The sequence below is a fragment of the Dipteris shenzhenensis genome, chromosome 14 (genome assembly GCF_047967505.1).
Source record: "Dipteris shenzhenensis isolate YYH24624 ecotype China chromosome 14, Dip_SZ_1.0, whole genome shotgun sequence".
NCBI classification, from domain to species: Eukaryota; Viridiplantae; Streptophyta; class Polypodiopsida; order Gleicheniales; family Dipteridaceae; genus Dipteris; species Dipteris shenzhenensis.
The window spans coordinates 31,861,374-31,880,012 of NC_141609.1; the positions used below are offsets into that span (position 1 = coordinate 31,861,374).

General features: G+C 44.7%; 1 protein-coding gene across 1 annotated transcript in view; it reads right to left on the reverse strand.

Annotated features, from left to right (window-relative positions):
• The window catches only part of LOC147894483 (uncharacterized), a 214,759-nt gene that overhangs the window by 72,038 nt on the left and 124,082 nt on the right, over nt 1–18,639 (reverse strand). The window contains exon 12 of the mRNA XM_087385319.1: nt 12,018–12,156. Coding sequence (XP_087241445.1) covers nt 12,018–12,156 — 139 coding nt within the window. The remainder of the gene's footprint in view (nt 1–12,017; nt 12,157–18,639) is intronic.

The window sequence follows — 18,639 nt, forward strand, 5'->3', positions numbered from 1 at the left end:
GGATCTCCCAGCTCATGTGGTCACCAATCAAGCAGCTTCATGAAGATCCCTCCAAAGCAATAGCCCTATCGCCCATCACGTGATCATAGCCAGCACCGTAGCCTCTCCCTTGCTCATGGTTGCACGTACAAACAATGGTCATCCAGCCAGCAGAAAAGACACCACCGCAAGAATAGCAGCCTCACTCGTCATCGTCGTCCAAGATCCTCCTAGAGCTTCATTTATCCAAGGGACTCCTGGCATGTGCAGTAGCGACACCCCAAACTCTCCAAGCTCCTTCTCCAACGTAGTCCTCCTATCCCCTTAGATCCTCCCACCAAAGAACTTCAAGCTAGCCCACGATAAGCTTCTAGCATCCTCCTGCAAGCCGCCATCCCCACGTACTCCCAACTCGTCTTCCAGAAGCATGCAAAGAACAATCCCATCGCCACCTTGCATGTGCACGTTCCCTTCCATATTTTCCAGCCATGTCATCACGTGGAATTTACCACTCTCCCATTAAAAAAATGCAAATACCCCCCAAGGCACATTAAATCCACATTTTGGACATTTGGTCACACAATTCCCACACACATTAGCATGCACATTCACGCTTGCATGCACCCCCATAAACCCACATGAAAAGCCCCTTGACATGGGCACCAAAACATATCAAATTCCCGTAACATGCAAGACCGTGTTGACTTAGGAAAATATAAAAAAAGTCTTCATAACTTGACTTTACATGACCCCAAAAACATGCAGTCAGTTATATTTCAGGTGCCCATTTGTTGCCTTTCTTTGCAGATTTATTTGCAGGTATTCTTGAGCGAGCATCATGTCTCTTTCAAAGAATTTTGGGACCATGTGTGAGGCCGACAAGTTGGATGGCCCCAACTATGCTTTGTGGTCATTTACACTCAAGAATATCTTGGTTGGAAAGGGCTTATGGGACACTGTTAATGGTTATGAGGCTAGACCTCCTGGATCTAGCACGTGTGCATCTTCCACTTCTAGCACTACCACTCAGTCTTCTACAACCGCTCCCACGTTGGATCAGAAGAGGTTTGGTCGCAGGGATGCCCATGCGTTGTCTTTAATTGCATTGTCTGTAAAGACACACATTAAGTCCACTATCAAGTATTGCAAGACCTTCAAAGGCAGCTTGGGATAGAATCAAAAGTATGCGGAATGTGAAGAATGAAGCAAGAAGCATTGCTTTGAATAATAAGCTCAACAACTTGTCCATGCAGGAAGGTCAAACTATTTCAGCTCATATTGCAAAGATTACTGACATTCAGGATGAGCTCACAACTTTTGATGATGATATAGAAGACAAGAAATTGGTCTCTATCACCCTCAATAGTCTGGCACCCTCATATGATACGTTTGTTACCTCCTTGACTATTATGCTCAAGGCTGCTCCACTCAGTTTTGAGGAGTTACTTGGCGTGCTCTTACAGGAAGAAATGCGGACTTCCAATTCAACCCGTTCGAGTGAGCAAGCACTTGCCACTCATGGAAAGGGTAAATTTCAGAAAAAGACCAACCATGCTTATCAGCCTAGGAAGGAGGGGAATACAAACACAAATGCAGGGAATGCTAATAAAGGTGCAAAGGTGAAGAAAGGCAAATGCAATTATTGCAAGAAGGTTGTTACATTGCAGAGTGCCAGAAAAGGATTGCCAATGAGAAAAAGAGGCAAGGCACAAGTAGTAATTATGTGGCACCAGCTGAAAATGCCAATGCTTCACCATCTCATGCAAACTTTGCACAAGACGGAAAGGAATATGTGTTTACTGCATTTCAGGACAGCTTTCATGCCAGGGGGGATTTAGTTGCACATGATGCTTCTCTTGCTTCATCTGGGGATTCTTCATTTTCTGCCATACATACTTGATATCTATATAGTGGTGCATCGAAGCACATGACTCACAGGAAAGAGTGGTTTGAAGAAACTAAACCTGTTCATGGCAGATAGGTTACTTATGTCAATGATGCCACTCACGACATCACAGGAGTGGGAGATGTTTCCATTCTTATGGATTCAGGAAAGAAAAAGTATATCCATGATGTCTGGTATGTTATACTGAACTTGGACCATCCTTTTGGAATGGTAGGCGATGCAACTTTCCAAGAGCACAAGCTTCACACACCTCTTGAGCGGGCTGCTGTAATTTTGGCAATCCTTCAAGCATATTATGATTATGCAAATATGCCAAAGCTCTGTGATGTGCATGACCAAACCTGGTATGCCATAAATCACCTGGAGTAGAAGAAGAGATAGCCATAGCATGTTGATTATAGGGCTGAGCATCAAGCTTGTAAAGACCCATGCTGGCCTCATAAGAACCTGTAGCCAACAATCTCATACCCTTTCTTTGAATTCTTGATCGTGCATTGATCATCCTGGAATTCCACAAGCATGTGCTGATCATGAGCCATGGATGGAACTGAAACAAGATTTTTTCTCAAGTCATCATAAGCAGGGATGTTTTGTTTGCAGAGCATGATAGCATGCAACCCATCTGTGAGGAGTTACCTCTATATGATGATACACCTCTAGACATCATTCAGTTTGAGGATGATGCTGATTTGGGTTCTCCAATTGATGTTCCCTCTACCTCTCAGACTCCAGCAGGGTTGCCACATGTTGAGGGTTCTTTTCCCTCAAATGTTTTAGATTTGCAGGCAGCTCTTGGGGAGGGACAACCCAATATTTGGAAGTGTTATCAATGCCGTGCAAAGGATGTTACTCCAGATGCACTTCAAGATGCTATTCCCAGTGGGACAGCTGAGAATTCAGTTCCTAGATGGGCTAGGTTGACACTTGCAGATGCTAAACATCAGCCTATATAGGGAAGAACCAGGGCCAGCACTCAGAATGCTAAGAAGCAAGTGAATTTTGATCTCATGACCCAAGTGATGGAAGCTGAAACTGAGCCTCAGCGCTTTGTGGATGCTCAGGGCCATCCAGCATGGCAGAAAGCCATGGAAGCTGAGATTAGATCCATTCAAAAGAATGCTACATGGGACTTGGTTGATACACCCATTGGCAAGAACGTGGTTGGCACCAAATGGATCTACAAAATAAAGTATCGTGCAAATGGTACAACTGAGAAGTATAAAGCCCATTTAGTTGCCAAGGGATATGCACAAGAAAAGGAGATAGATTATGAGAAGACTTTTGCTCTGGTGTGCAAGATGACTACCATTCGCTCTGTCATCGCTCTTGCTGAGTTTTATGGTTGGTCTGTGTACCAGATGGATGTCAAGACCACCTTCCTCAATGGGGATCTCATGGAGGAGGTCTATGTGCATCAGCCCCAGGGTTTTGTCATTCAGGAACAAGAGCACAAGGTATGCAAGCCTAGGAAATCCTTGTATGGGCTGAAGCAAGTGCCTTGTGCATGGTATCATAAGATGCATAAGCTCTTTCTGTCCCAAGGCTTTGTCAACACTCATACAGAGCCAACTTTATATGTTCTACAACAAAAATCAGATTTGGTCATACTTGTGCTTTATATGGATGACATCATACTCACTGGCAGTAATTTGCAGCAAATTGCAGCATGCAGTCCGTCTTGTGTCAGACCTTTGACATGACAGATTTGGGCCTCTTACACTATTGACTTGGCATTGAATTTTGACAAACCCAAGGGGGATTTCTCTATCACAGACAAAATATTCAAAAGGAGAGTTGTAAGCTTGTGGCCACTCCATTGGAGAGTTGTAAGCTTGTGGCCACTCCATTGGGAAAAGGGAATCAAGCTGCGTAAGCACGATACAGCTGAAAAGTTTGATGGCACATTGTACAGGCAGTTGGTGGGCAGTTCGATCTACTTATGCTCCACAAGGCCAAACATTGCCTATGCCACATGGCTTCTTAGCTAGTTCATGCATTGTCCCATAGTCATGCATTGGAATGCAGCAAAGAGGGTTCTCAAATATGTACAAGGTACACTTTCCTATGGGCTGCATTATGCTCCAGATGGTGACATTTTTCTGAGTGGCTTTACAGATTCAGATTGGTGAGGGGACATAGATGATCACAGGTCCATTTCCGGCTATTGCTTCTCATTGGGCTTAGCATATATCACATGGCTCAATAAGAAGCAAGACCGAGTGTCTCTCTCTAGCAGTGAAGGAGAGTACAAAGCTGTGAATTCAGCCACTATGGAATGTATGCGGTTGAGAAAGCTTCTGCATGACTTGCATCATGCTCAAGATGGTGACACAACTCAAATCTTATGTGACAGCTAGAGTTGCATTGCTATTGGAAAGTGGGATCAGATTTAAAGTGGTTCCTTGACCCAGACCCTCGGCTTCTCTCCATTGGATCTTGGAGGCTTTGGCTCTACGGGGGAGTTCCCATTAGGTATTTGCAATGGGACCCTGGAGAGTGGGAGTGGATTGACGCAGGGCATCGAGAGAAAAGCATCCCCTTTTTTCGCTACACGGTCAGTAATGCTAGGAGATTCCAACTCAGTAGTAGAGGTTGGAGACTTTCCAGAGTTCCTCATTGGGAGGCATTTGATATCACTGCGGATTTGCAAAGGTGCTTCTGGAGGAGACTATGGAAATCCCATAGGAATATAAAGATCACTCTTTTCTTTTGGCTTTCTATCCATGGTGGGATTGCAGTGAACCTTTGGAGATCCAGACTCGACCCTACTTGCCCTCGTTGCCTCTTTGCTTCGGAGATGATTCAGCATTGCTTATGGGATTGCAGATAGGCGAGGATGATTTGGATGGGGGTAGCCAGGATTTTCAGTCACTTTGTGCACTCCCCATTCTTTATGACATGGGGCTTAGTGGCTTGGTTTCTCTTACTGGGCCTCAGGTCTTTTATGAGAGACATGACTCTTCTTGGGCCATTTCGATTTGACGTCATCAGGTTGAGTCCTGTTCTTTGGATGTGGTACCACACCTTTCTTTTGCAGTGGTACATGCCTCTGTGGATACCTCTTGGGAGATACTATCGAGCATAACAGCCTGGCATATCTGGAGAGCTGGATGCACAAAGGCATTGGAGGGAACTCAAGTTCATCCCTCGCACACATTGACTAGTATCACCATACATACTTTGATGGCCATATGGACGAGCATGCAAGGAGACTCCCGTACAGCCTCAGCTAGGAGGGCTTCTTTTTTCAAGGAATGGAAGGATTCTCCTTTCTTCTCTAAGACTCTTACAGGGTTCATGTGGCACTTTCAGCCTCAACCTTGGTTGTTTTCCACCTCATTTTGAGGGGTTTATTTATCCTCATGGTTACATGATGTATTCTGCTTTAAGCTTGCTCTCGTGGGTTTTTTCTCTTACTTAATAGAAGTCTCTTTCTTGAAAAAAAAAAAAAAAAAACTAGACCTGACTGTACGGATGAAAGGCACTGATGAAGTATAGTGACTTGGTAGTATGGCCGAACGACGATTGCTTGTACGGCCTGGGTATATGGAGGTGCAGGCTATGTACGATGTTGCTGCTGTACGATGACCTAGTTGTATGGTTGTACGACGACTTGATAGTGACTATACTCTCCACATCTGTAGCACATGATGGGTCTTCAAAGGTTTGTCCCTTTACATATCCCTCCCCGATCTCCTCAAAAACCACCCCATCAACCGCATTGGTAGTATGGTACATTTTCACCTCCTGGAGTAGGTGGTTTGATAAGGTGCATAGTAGGGTTGGGGAAAACAATATGGTGCCCCAAGAGGAGTGGGTGTAGGAACTTGAAGTAAAGGAGGGTTAGGAAGTAACAGAGGTGGCATAGTCGAAGGAAGAAGTGGCTCAGATGCCTTCACAGAAGGAGGAGGTGGACTAGAAGTGGTTGATGCATTCAGTTCACCAGAGACTGCTTCTCATCTGGGTTTCAAAGGATGACGGTCCATCCACCCTTGTTCTATCTTTATGTCCCTCTTTGATTTTTTCCAATTCCTTCTTAAGATGAACCCTCCTCTCTTGAGCGGTTGGTAGTTGAAAGTTGTGTTGGTGCAAAACTCAACTGGGACCGTTCCATCTTCACGGCCTTCCTCGGGAACATTTGCCAGGGAGGCATGTTGGTAAAGAGAGGGACGGAGTCGAAGTCATGTTTGATGGATAGGCAATAGGGAAGGAGAGAGATAGTGGAAAGACTGCATAGACGTAGATGAGAGAGGAGGTAGAACATTCACAGAAGGTAAGGACATGACCGGGGCAAGATGAATAACCACGGGTGGGATGGATGTAGAAGCAAAACTTGATACTAACCCTGATTTATGTGAAGCAGATGAGATAGCAGCTTGACCAACTTGACCAACGGATGTCGAGTTCGATGCAGGAGGAGTCACCACATTTGCAGAAGTGGTTGTTGATGAAGACATCATTGCAAGACGAGAAGGGGGATGTCTTGACCTTGATGAGCTCCTGATGAGCTTTCATCCTTTGTACCTTCCTCTTCCACCCGCTCTCCACTTTGCAATTCTTCTTCTCTGGAGTGCCGATCTTACCACCAGGGATCCTACCTGTCCAAGTCAATGAGAGCTTCGATGAAGTTACTTGCTTTGGCTACTGCTCCAATGGGTTCAATCTGTGCTCTTGCTCTGAGGACTTCTGCTGCACGTAATGCTTCTTGTATCGAGTTTGATCAGCCGAAAGTCTTCTCTCCACTCTCCTTAAGTACCTCCTAGTTGTCTCACTAGCTCCTTCAAGGATATCAGAACTACTCGGCATAAGACCTCCCTCCTATAGGACCCTAGAACACCACTTAACTCTTGCTACTCAACACTAGCAGTGTCCCACCGTGATCGCCATAAATTGTCTAAGGGGGGATCTGAAAGATCATAGTGGTAGGGAGAGAAGCAAGCGAACACTAGGAATGGAAAGGAATGATAACAAGCATAATGGAAATGAAATGGAAAGAAAATGAAAGCAATAGACAAGTACTCACATGATACCAAAGAGCTTGATGTTGACTGATGTGATAGACAATAGACAAGTACCACACTATACACTAGACTCTAGAAAGCCATAGTGTATATGGGATAACTCCCAATATGACACATGGCATGTCTAGGACTCACTAGACTATAGAACACACCTGGACCACCTAGAACACTCATTTTAGACTCACTTTGGCTTCATATTCCAACAGGATCCAAGAACAGAACATGACAATGACAGTCATCAAACTATGCACCCTATGTAACTCAGAGGCTAAAGTCTGAGCGTGTTCAGAGGTTGATGTAAGCACTCTCATGGCTTGAGACTCAACATGCGCAGAGGCTCACGTTATAGCATGGCTACATGACCAGCTCATAGGTCTAGGAATACACCAACATCCTGAAACTCAGCCAGGCCTGATAACGAGACCTATCAAAGCCAATACATATGGCTCCCACAGTACATCCCCCCTTGGCTTCATAACAGGACATGTTAGGAAGCCACACACGAAAATAGGAAAACCAATACATCTTTTTAGGAGGACTATCCAAGGCAGATGACCTTTAGACTCAATGAAAACCAAACACTCAATACATATCATTTTAGGGGGACTACCTAGGGCAGAGGATCCCAAAATACATCAAGCTATAGGAATAATAGATCAGAAACAAAAGTCTCAATCATCAAGTACATAGACCTCTGAATAGAGAGAGAGATCTCTGATGTCGGCAGTAAGAGCATGAGTCGGTGTGGAAGCATCATCTTCTTCTTCGTCTTCACTTGTTGCAGCCCCAACCAAGGTGACATGATCCTTGTGGTGTTGCTTGGCAAGCTTCTGGAAGCAGCGATCCTCAGTGTGACCAAGCTTCCCACAGTGATTGCATTTGAAAGGCTTGAATTTGCCTCTGCCTTTGCCCTTGGAGTACAGTACAGTGGAGTCCGGAGTGTCTGCATACCGTCTGTCATGATCAATAAGCATAGCAACCATATCATGATAACCCATTTGTGTCACACGCAATGCTGGTATGATCTCCCGGTACTTAGAATTTTCCTCAATGCTCGAGAGGAGCACAGCAACTTGATCATCTTCCCCTATTCATGCTTCATTTGCAGCTTGAAGAATTCATGTGTGAGGAATACCTTTGAATTGATGATTTTGTCGCCGAACAATTCTTCAAACTTATCCCATAAGTTGTGAGCAGTGGAATCAAAATCAAAATGATGAATAACGTCATCACCCAGCCCCAATTCAATGAGAGAAAGAGCTTTGTCATTCAGATTCTCCTAGTGTGCAATTTTCTTTTCATCTGATTGTGACTTTTTCTCCTTGCAACGCACAATATTCCATACTCTATTTTTCATAAGTACAAGATGCATCTTGGTTTGCCATGTAGGGAAATTCTTACCATTATATTTCTCGAATGCAATGGTAGTTGATTTGGAAGACTCCATGGTTGCGGGCAGCAGCTCCGAGAGAATGTCGAGCAGAATGAGCAAATTTGGCACTGCAATCGAGGTTGGAGCATGTACTGTTGGTGACAGTTCCAAGGCAACATGGCGAGGGCAGAGACGACTGCTAGTGGCCCTTCAATCGAGGGCAGGAGCAGCTAGAGTTGGCACGCATTTTGAGGCTGTACAAGCAGGCTGGTACATACGGCCTGTATGGCCTGCTTACAGCGGGCTGTACGGCCTATTTGCAGGGGCTGTAGTAGCTGAAGAGGGGGTAGTTGATGGCGAGGAAAGAGCATGGTGAGGCTTGGGTAGAAGGAGTGCTCACGGAAGGAGAGGAGGGGGTAGTTGATGGCAAAGAAAGAACATGGTCAGGCTTGGGTAGAAGAGGGAGTGCTCAAGGAAGGAGAGGAGAGGGCGGCCTTCCAAGGAGAATGAGGTAGAGTAGCTTCATTGGCCTCCCTCACCTCAACCTCTTGGAAGGGAAAGGAAAAGAGAGAGCAAGGCTAGGAATATGGCTCTAATACCACATGAAAGATCATAGTGGTAGGGAGAGAAGCAAGCTAACACTAAGAATGGAAAGGAATGATAACAAGCATAATGGAAATGAAATGGAAAGAAAATGAAAGCAATAGACAAGTACTCACATGATACCAAAGAGCTTGATGTTGACTGATGTGATAGACAATAGACAAGTACAACACTATACACTAGACTCTAGAAAGCCATAGCGTATATGGGATAACTCCCAATATGACACATGGCATGTCTAGGACTCACTAGACTATAAAACACACCTAGACCACCTAGAACACTCATTTTAGACTCACTTTGGCTTCATATTCCAACAGGATCCTACTACTTTCAGAAGTGCTATCGGAAGCTTAAGCCCAATGGTGTGAGTAGCAAGTAGGATGTGTCAATGAAAGCATGGAATGAGCAGGGTACGATGGTGTCATGGATGGTGCGAGTGTTGGACGATAATGTCAACGATGGAACGAGTACGGGATGATGGGACGAACGCGATACGAGGGCGAGAGTGATGTGAATGAGCAAGATGCTAAAGCGGAGCGCAATCACAAGAGCCAATTTTCAGCATGAATGAGCAAGATGCTAAAGCGGAGCACAATCACAAGAGCCAACCTTCAACATGAATGAAACAAAACTCAAGCCACATGACACAAGGTCCATTGTAGCAAGTGAAGGAGGATGAAGAGAGAGACATGAAATGAAGAGGACTTGCAATTGCAACCAGAGATGGAAGGAAGCATAGTGTATAAGAGCTGAACAAAGAAAAATACACCAACAGGGCACCCCCATGATACACCATGCGAGCTCGTGACTCAAGCCTTCCTCCCACTGTCCCCTCCCCATCCAACAACCATCCCCCTTCTTCCCCTCCCCTTCATCCACTCTGCTTCCTCTGGAGGGTCCCTTATCCTTGCTGAGAATCTTTTTCCGTTCTCCCAATTGGTGGTGTCTTTGTCTCCTTGCTGAGAATCTTCTTCCATTCTCCCAATTGGTGGTGTCTCTGTCTCCCTTAGCCGTTCCAGTGCTCCGAATCTTGATGGCTTTCGCCACTTCTGACTCGCCATCCTCCTCCGAGTTGGTAACATAATTACCCTATATGCACCTCCCAGTTGGTCGGAATGAAAGAGGGGGATGGGACTAGCAGGGAGGAGATGGAGCAGGCAACAATGATGACACATTGAAGCTAATCTAACTTTTAGAACGCATCCCCTCCAAGATCCACCTCAGCTAGATTACCTCATTGTAAAGATTTGCTCTTTTAAACTTATACCAGTGTACATTTAGTCAATTGTCTGTGCACTCCTAGCTATGCCCTCAATCCTGCAACCCTTCTCTCTCTACTCCTCCCAAGTGTACAATTATTCACTTGTGTGTGTGCTCCTAGTTGTTCCCTTTCTCCACCTCTTCTCTTTCTCTCCTCTCCCCCCTCCTACTTTGTCATGATATCAAGCTTAGGTTGGCTTCCACTAAGGCTTCATCTTGTCTAGTGTTATAGTTCATCTCTCCATGTTGTAGAGCTTGTTGCCCCTTCATTCTGGTAAAAAAGCTCTTGAAACAGAGCTATGGTAAGGGGAATTGCTCTTTTGAATCTTAGCCTCCATCTATGAAGTTTATGCCTTTCTTTGAGAGAGAGATTCTATAGTCACTTTCATTAAGTAAGCGAATGTCCGAGAGCTTTTGAGAGAGAGAAAAATAGGGTCATAAGTCATCCGTCATCTTTATGCCCTCCTTGTGCCCCATTGCAAGCTTTCAAAGCTCCGTTAATAGGTATTGTACATTTCCTAGTGCTTGGGGAAGCAACTCAAATCCCGCTATGTGGTACCCAAGCAAGTTTAGCTTTAAGAGACTTGGGAGGCTGCCCAAGAGGCCCCTCCGCAAAGCCTAATCCATCGCCAATGTGTCCGTGCCATGACCCTATAAACCTATCATGACAAGAGAAATGACTGTTTTGTAATTAATAGACATTATAATATTATTACATTATGCACCGATTTGATGGTGTGACGTGTTGTGTATTTATGATGGACACCGATTGATATTATTATGGCATTGGATCATCTAAGTAGATAGGTCCCGTTGAGCTTGAGCCACTACTTCAGACGGCACCAAATTTGGACATGCGACACTTATTTTAATAATAAAGATGTGCACCCATGTGTCTAGGTCCTAGGGATAATAGGAAAGGGAAGGGTGTATTAGAGTGCACTAAATGGTAGGTTCATGGGTCATAGGCTAAGGGTAGGTCTAAACGGGAAGATCAACCTTTAGAGATCTCAAGGGACATTAATGAATGTTATATTTGTTTGTGGAAGAGGCTATGAGTCTCTTCCTTAGATCTCAAGTGGACATCCTTGCCTTGAGACTCCCCTCAGGCTGGTTGAGGAGCTTCTAGATGATGAGCATGTAGATTACACAACAGCTTACTTGGATGCCTCTTTTGTTTGCACATGTTTGTGCCGCTTTAGGGACAGCATTTCATTGATTAAGAGCCCTATCAGGACTTTCTTTGTAAACTTGATGGGTCCTCGGATATAAGAGATGGAGTAGCTTGGGAGACCTTGATTCTTCTTACCTAAGAGGGAGGGATAAACATTTTTAATGCTATTTTCACAAGCTTGTGCTCAGGGGACTTATGGTGGGTCAAGTGCCTTGGAAAGATGCCTTTCTTCAATTCATTGGGTCTTGCACTCCCTCTTCAACAGTGATTGGATGGGCAGCATTAGAGGAGAGGCCCTTTATATTTTTTTAAAATTTCACAAAAGTAGAGCCCACCGATGCTCTTTAATTATGGTTTTCCTATTGTTTGTAGTGTTTTCATGTCTTCAATTTTAGGGTTTGGATCTAGTTTTTGTTACATAATAGCATAAAGGAACAAAAATGGTCTTAAGCGATGCAATGATTGAAGAAAGAACTGGATGAGTATGAACAATGATAGGAACCGATAGACGTACAGCTCAAATCGGATGTTACATTAAAATTCAATTGTATAAAATAATATTTTGTAGAAATTGAGTTCCATGCATTAGAGTCTTGTGAAAGACAGGATTCATGTTCTTACATAGGATTTAGTGTTAGAGATGAATAAATCCATGACTTGATCATCGATAGATACATTGACTCGTGTCGATCTCACCACAAGGGAAACTGTGAAAGTTACTGCACAAGTACTGTCATCACCATTGCAAACATTGCACTCATCCAAAACTCCAGTTTTGCAGCAAATTCCTTTCTCATCTCTTATACTCTCACAACATTCATTATGAGAATCGATTGCACTGTTATTCCAAGAAAGAAAAGCTAGATAAGAAATTCTCAGTATCAATGAGTAAAGCAACTTTGGTAACAATTTAACTAATCTTTCACAAGAAGACTAGATTAACCTATGAAAAGGAGGCACATATCATCGATTTAAAGTTCATTGTGCATTTATTTATTACTTATCAAAATCCAAATATAAGTAAGCAGAATTTCAAAACACAAACATCTGGTCCTTTGGTTACTGATTCTCACTATGCATCATCCCATTTGGAAACCTTCTTCTATTTTCTTCTCAGCATTTTCTTCTCCATAACTCGCAGATGTTGATGGGCTGTTTTTGTGCGGCAAAGGACGAAACTTGTCCATTAAACACAAGGTCCAAGGTTCCATTCGAAGTTCCTCTGGCATCCAATCAGATCATTTGGCAGCAAGTTCTCTTCTGATCCTACAGGGAGTTCTCATATGAGTCCGTGATTGTCATATTTTTCAGTGATTATTGTTTTCCTCGGTGGTTGTAGAGTTCTTGGTTCATGGTGTTCATGGTTGTGGTTGTTCAAATTGTTGTCGGGGTGTTGTTCGGTTTTTTCCTGAGCTTGTATGAAGGTGACATGAACCAGTGGCTATAAAAGGCATTTGTGTGTTTGCTCTACGAACTCATCAACGTCACAAATTTACAGTACTTTTTTGCCGTTCTCACCATCCTCTACCTATGTAAAGAAGATTCTGCTGCTCCACTCACCCTCACCATCACCCACTGAGCTCCTTCTTCCTGGACTCCCAACCCACTTGTTGATGTTTGGCTTGCAGCCTCCCTCCTGTTCCTCCCCACTCTTTAGCAACCCATCTCTTTCCGGTTAATGTCTCTTACACGTTGGATGGACAAAAGCAGTAGAGCCTAATTCGCCTTCACAGACACCCTCATCCACCTTTAAAACAACTGAACACCATCAGAAGGCAAAAGGCATTCATTGAAACTCCTTGTCTCTACACATTCAATTCATACACTGGCCACATTTCCTCCAGAAGCCTAACAACTTCAGAAAGACCCAGTGGACTACACAGCCCAACACAAGCCCCTACTGACTGTGAGCTCAAGCTCACAAAGCATTCAGATTCATAAAGCATCCAATCCCACAACTCACCGGACAACCACCCACAAAGTGACCACGGTCAGAAATCTTATTATATCTTTCCCAAAGATCATCAACAAGCACTAAAATAATGCAGCCCATCTTTTTCACGTGATCATCCATAACTGCAGTTTCCCTTCCACTCACACACCATGCCTTAGTGTGGTAGAGGTGCCACCCCTACCATCTGTAGCTTATTTCCTGCTGCAGCATTTCCATCACCTGATATTAGTCTTCACGTCATGATCACAACCTTCTGCTCATGGAAATCACCACTAATCTATAGCCCAAGATAATCTTCAGCTCGTACAAGAAGCTCTCCTAGCCTCTCGCTATTAGGTCCTCTTCTCTGTCGCCCAAGCTTACATAGTCGGATTGCAGCCATGTAACTTCTCCTCTACAGCATAGAGCTCTCGGTTCTGCTGCCCAAACTCCCATAGCATAAGTAATGCCCACCCTCTTCACGAAACTGGTCGCATTTCTCTTTCATGGGATGATCACAAGTATTACCACTCTTCTCTTGCTCACAGGGCTCATGAAGCGCATGGTCTCTATCGCCCAACTCCTCCCAGCGTGCAATCGTGTACTCTGCTGAAATTTCCTCTCTCCAAAACTCCTCGGCCTTTGCTCCTTCTCCAGTCTCACGTCTCGGTCACTCTTGGCTGCTGTTCACTTGCTCACAAGTTCCTATTAATGAGAGGCTCCCCGTCCCCGAGCTCACGTATCCTCCCGGTTGCCATGAACTGCATAGCGTGCTTTTGCTCACGGAGCTCTGCTCTATGTACCCGACGACCCTTCATTCACAGCTTGCCACACCCAGCCGGACTCCAATCTCGGTCAGCCCAGAATTCCCATGCGAGCTCCTCACCAGCTCACGGCCCCTGCTCTCCTCCCGTTCGGAGCTTTTCAGATCACCACGCCTCCTTCCACACCCTCCTTGCGCTTCTTCTGGTCCTTTTGCTTCCTCCAATATCCTGGTAGTCTATCCTTCACACACGCAGCAGCACCTCCGACCAACAGCCCCCTTAACCAGGACTCTCCAGCAACTCCTCTGAGGGATCCCCCTCCGCTGCATACCCCTAGCCAAAGGCCTCTCCTTCTTTTTGTATCTTCTCGACCTCCGTCCTGAACCTCATCTCCTTTTAGCAAGCATCCCTCCTACTCTCTACCCGTCAGCCTCCTCTTCCCGGACTCTCCAGTAGCTCCTTCTGTGTTGATCCTCCGTGTGCCCACGTACTCCTTCCAAGACCATCTTCCCGCCACCTTCTCCACGTACGTGCTCTTTCCTTCCTCTAGAAGCTCCTCTTTCCTTTTACGTAACCAGGTTTGCTTGCATGGATTGCCTTCTCTCACAAATAGCCACGTCATCATTTTTAAAGACCACTCTACCCATACACTGAAGAAATACTAGTATCAAGGCACAAATCTAGCACCTCCACTTCAAATTTCACTGATGACAAACCTCCTCAAGCCCATGAAAACCCACATACTTGTCATAGGCACTCACCCAGGGCACATATACTTCACAAATGTAGGCTCCACATTAACGGGAAGCTCCCTCAGTGACAGAAAAAACCTTCACTGAGGACCACAAAAGGACACATCTAAAGATAAAAATATCCCAAGCCCAAAACCATTTACACAGAGACTCTACATGCTCTAGGATGCTTGGTGCATCTACACTGCTTTTCATCATCTCCCAGAAGTCCCTGTAGAAGTGTCTACCGTCTCAAGAAAATATATCATCAGTGAAAAGTCCTCTTGAGAGTGTCCATAGCTCATTTCCACCACCAACTAGCTATGTACATAGCTATGCACCTACCCATCAGCATGCAACAAGTGATAAACATTTTTACATTTTTATCCACACAACGTGTTCTGCACACTACTCACCTACTGCTGTGAGTTCATTATAGATACTACAAGCACAACTTATAGCTCTTTGAAGTCAGCTACTACTCCATGTATGGCCCCATCCCCCCCGCCCTCTTTGCTCCGCACGTAACTTCAAATTTCACTGATGACAAACCTCCTCAAGCCCATGAAAACCCACATACTTGTCATAGGCACTCACCCAGGGCACATATACTTCACAAATGTAGGCTCCACATTAACGGGAAGCTCCCTCAGTGACAGAAAAAACCTTCACTGAGGACCACAAAAGGACACATCTAAAGATAAAAATATCCCAAGCCCAAAACCATTTACACAGGGACTCTACATGCTCTAGGATGCTTGGTGCATCTACACTGCTTTTCATCATCTCCCAGAAGTCCTTGTAGAAGTGTCTACCGTCTCAAGAAAATATATCATCAGTGAAAAGTCCTCTTGAGAGTGTCCATAGCTCATTTCCACCACCAACTAGCTATGTACATAGCTATGCACCTACCCATCAGCATGCAACAAGTGAAAAACATTTTTACATTTTTATCCACACAACGTGTTCTGCACACTACTCACCTACTGCTGTGAGTTCATTATAGATACTACAAGCACAACTTATAGCTCTTTGAAGTCAGCTACTACTCCATGTATGGCCCCCTCCCCCCCGCCCTCTTTGCTCCGCACGTAACTGTGTGCAAAACTGATCTGCCTTGCTGGTGACAAGACACTCGTAGCCTATGAACTGAACATCACTCATAAACCCCCTCTGTCCACATGTCTTCAGTCATCTTGGGCTGCTAGCTCCCTGTCTAGAAATCGTGAATTGTACTGCACCTATGAGAAAACAATCATCAAAATCCTCTCTAAAATATGTCTCTGTATTGGAGTTACCTATAGAAGCTTGTGGCTAGCCACAACTGAAAGTTGGCATTCATTAGCTCTAGCAAAAGCCTCCAGAACACACATTTGATTGGAAAGGTTTGCGACAGTTGGAAGCTCTTCAGATGGTCTAACAAACAAAACTTTGAGATACTTCAGATGAAAAGAGCCTTGATACATGAGGAGGGGACAGGCGAGGGGAAGTGGGGGGGCATGTTGGCCCTCAATGTTTTAGCCAAGTGTCCAGTTTAATGTAAAGTGTACTTTCAACCACACTTCATTCCTTTTTGAATGCTTTCTGAATTTTAAGCTTTACACAAGCTTCCAGGAAGACACTAATGGGTGCACATATACAGCTAGGTTCCCTTGATCTTAGCTCTCCCCCCCCTCCCATTACTGCTCACGCCCTCCCGTTGCTCTCGATCTGGTCATCTCATCCTGCTCACCTTTTGCATCTTTTTTCTGCAGCTCTCCTCCTTGTGATGACACTTATCTGCTTCCTCGCCTTCTCAATACCCCTCAGGCTGCCTCCCCACCCTACCGCAGGCTGCCCCTCCCTGGTCTACCTCCACCAACCTTGGGATGCACTTCGCCCCTAACTCCCCTGCCTCTCTTTTGCCTAGCATTGATAGATTCTGCCCTCTCCTTGACGCTCATTTCTGCCCTGCCTTTTCTCAGGCTTCTCTTCCCTCCCTTTGAGCTGTGCTCCCCATCCCCACCCTCTCTCTCCACAAAAAACCTTGCTGCTATTTCTTGCTTCTCCCCTCTCTTTGTCTCTCCAGGCTACCAGCATCCCCTTTCACAAGATTTCTTCCTTTGCTTCTCAGCCCTTTCTCTCTTCCCATGGTCCTCCCACTGCCATTTCTATGCCCACTCCCCTCATGTCGCCCTTCCATCCCTTCCGTTTCTCTTGCTATGCCCCAACCAAGAGGTTTAGACTTATAGAAAGTGCTCCCTCGCTAAGACTGTAGATGGATTGTGAAATTCATGCATTATCGAATGTCCTTCTAAAAGCTTAAGCAATAGACTAGTGTGAGAAAAGACCTAGATTCAGAATTGGCACTGCACTTGCAAAGTTGGAGCTGTGCAATGGATGAATCATGGTACTTACAGTCAAGGTCATAGTGGGGAGATACATCGGAAAGGACTAGTGCAAAGTCGTAGGGAGTGTACATGAAAAGAGTGGCTAGAGCATGCTTGTACTGAGAGTTGAGGTAATAATGATGGAGTGTTGGCTATATATGGCAAAAAAGATAGTGAATTGACTCTTGGTTCAAGATGACATTCACACACTAGTGGCCCCACTTTATCGACTTTCGCTTTTGAAGAAAATCTTCCAATCTAGCATAGGAGGGCAAGGACCTTCAGCATATACAATCTGTAGATATGCCAAAACCACCACATTCACTCTTGGGGTTTCTTTTATACTTAATAGAAATCTTTTGATTGAAAAAAAAAGTCTGATATTTGATCATACAATTTAATGAACCTCTATGCACAAAGTTTCAGCCAGTGGAGGGAAGTTGCTGGTATCAATCCTCAGTCAATCACATAGCCACAACCTCAATGGGTGACACTACAGTGAGAAGCCATATAATAATGGGTGGCCTTGAAAATGACCCACAAGAGTCTTTGGATTATTGGGGTGTCCCCATAAATTTTCATCAGTGGGATCTAGGCAAGTGGGAGTGGATTGTAGAGCAGGCAACCATGCAAAGGGTCTTTCCTTTTTGACTTTACAATAAGTAACGCCAGGAACTTTGAGGGAGTGGATTGTAGCAAGCAACCATGTGCAAAGGGTCTTTCCTTTTTTACCTTACAGTTCTCAATGCCAGGAAATTTCAGATAACTGCAAGAGGTTTCACAGCTTATCATTAGGAAAGCATTTCAGATCACATTGGAGATTCAAAGATCTTTTGGAGAAGGCTATGGAGTTCCCTCGGAATAGACAAGTCATTCTATTTTTCTAGCTTTCTATTCATGAAGTGATGGCAGTGGATCAATGGAGGAGCACGTTTGGAGCTTAGCTTTCTTGTCCTCGTGGTGCTTTTCAGCTACTGAATCTATCAGCATTGTCTCTAGAAGTGCAGATAGGCCAAGATTTTGTGGACTGGTATAGCACAACTGCTATGCAGGTTTTCCTCCTCTCCTTTCTTCTTTCAATGGCCTGACTTTTACTTACTAGGCCTCATATTTTTTATGAGAGTCAAGACGACTCCTAGGGTATCTCGGTGTGGCACCAAATTGTACAACCTTGTTGCCTTCTTGCCATCCCCTATTCTCGGTACAAACTTGCACATGCATCAATTGACACTTGTTGGGAGATTGTAGCGAGCATGCTACCTAGCATGTTTGAAGATCTAGACGCTCAGAGGCTAGTGATAGCACACAAGTCCACCCACCTCATATCTTGGCCAACATTTGGATAGATATTGTGCACTCTGGGGGGTATTTGGTCTAGGATGGAGGGTTCTTCTAGGTCAACTTCGATCATGAGGACGATGCTTTTTAGAGAGTGGAGAGACTATCCTTTCTTTTCTAAGACCATCGTAGGCATGATATGGCATTTCTAACCATAGCCTTGGTTATTATCTAGTTTTTCATCTA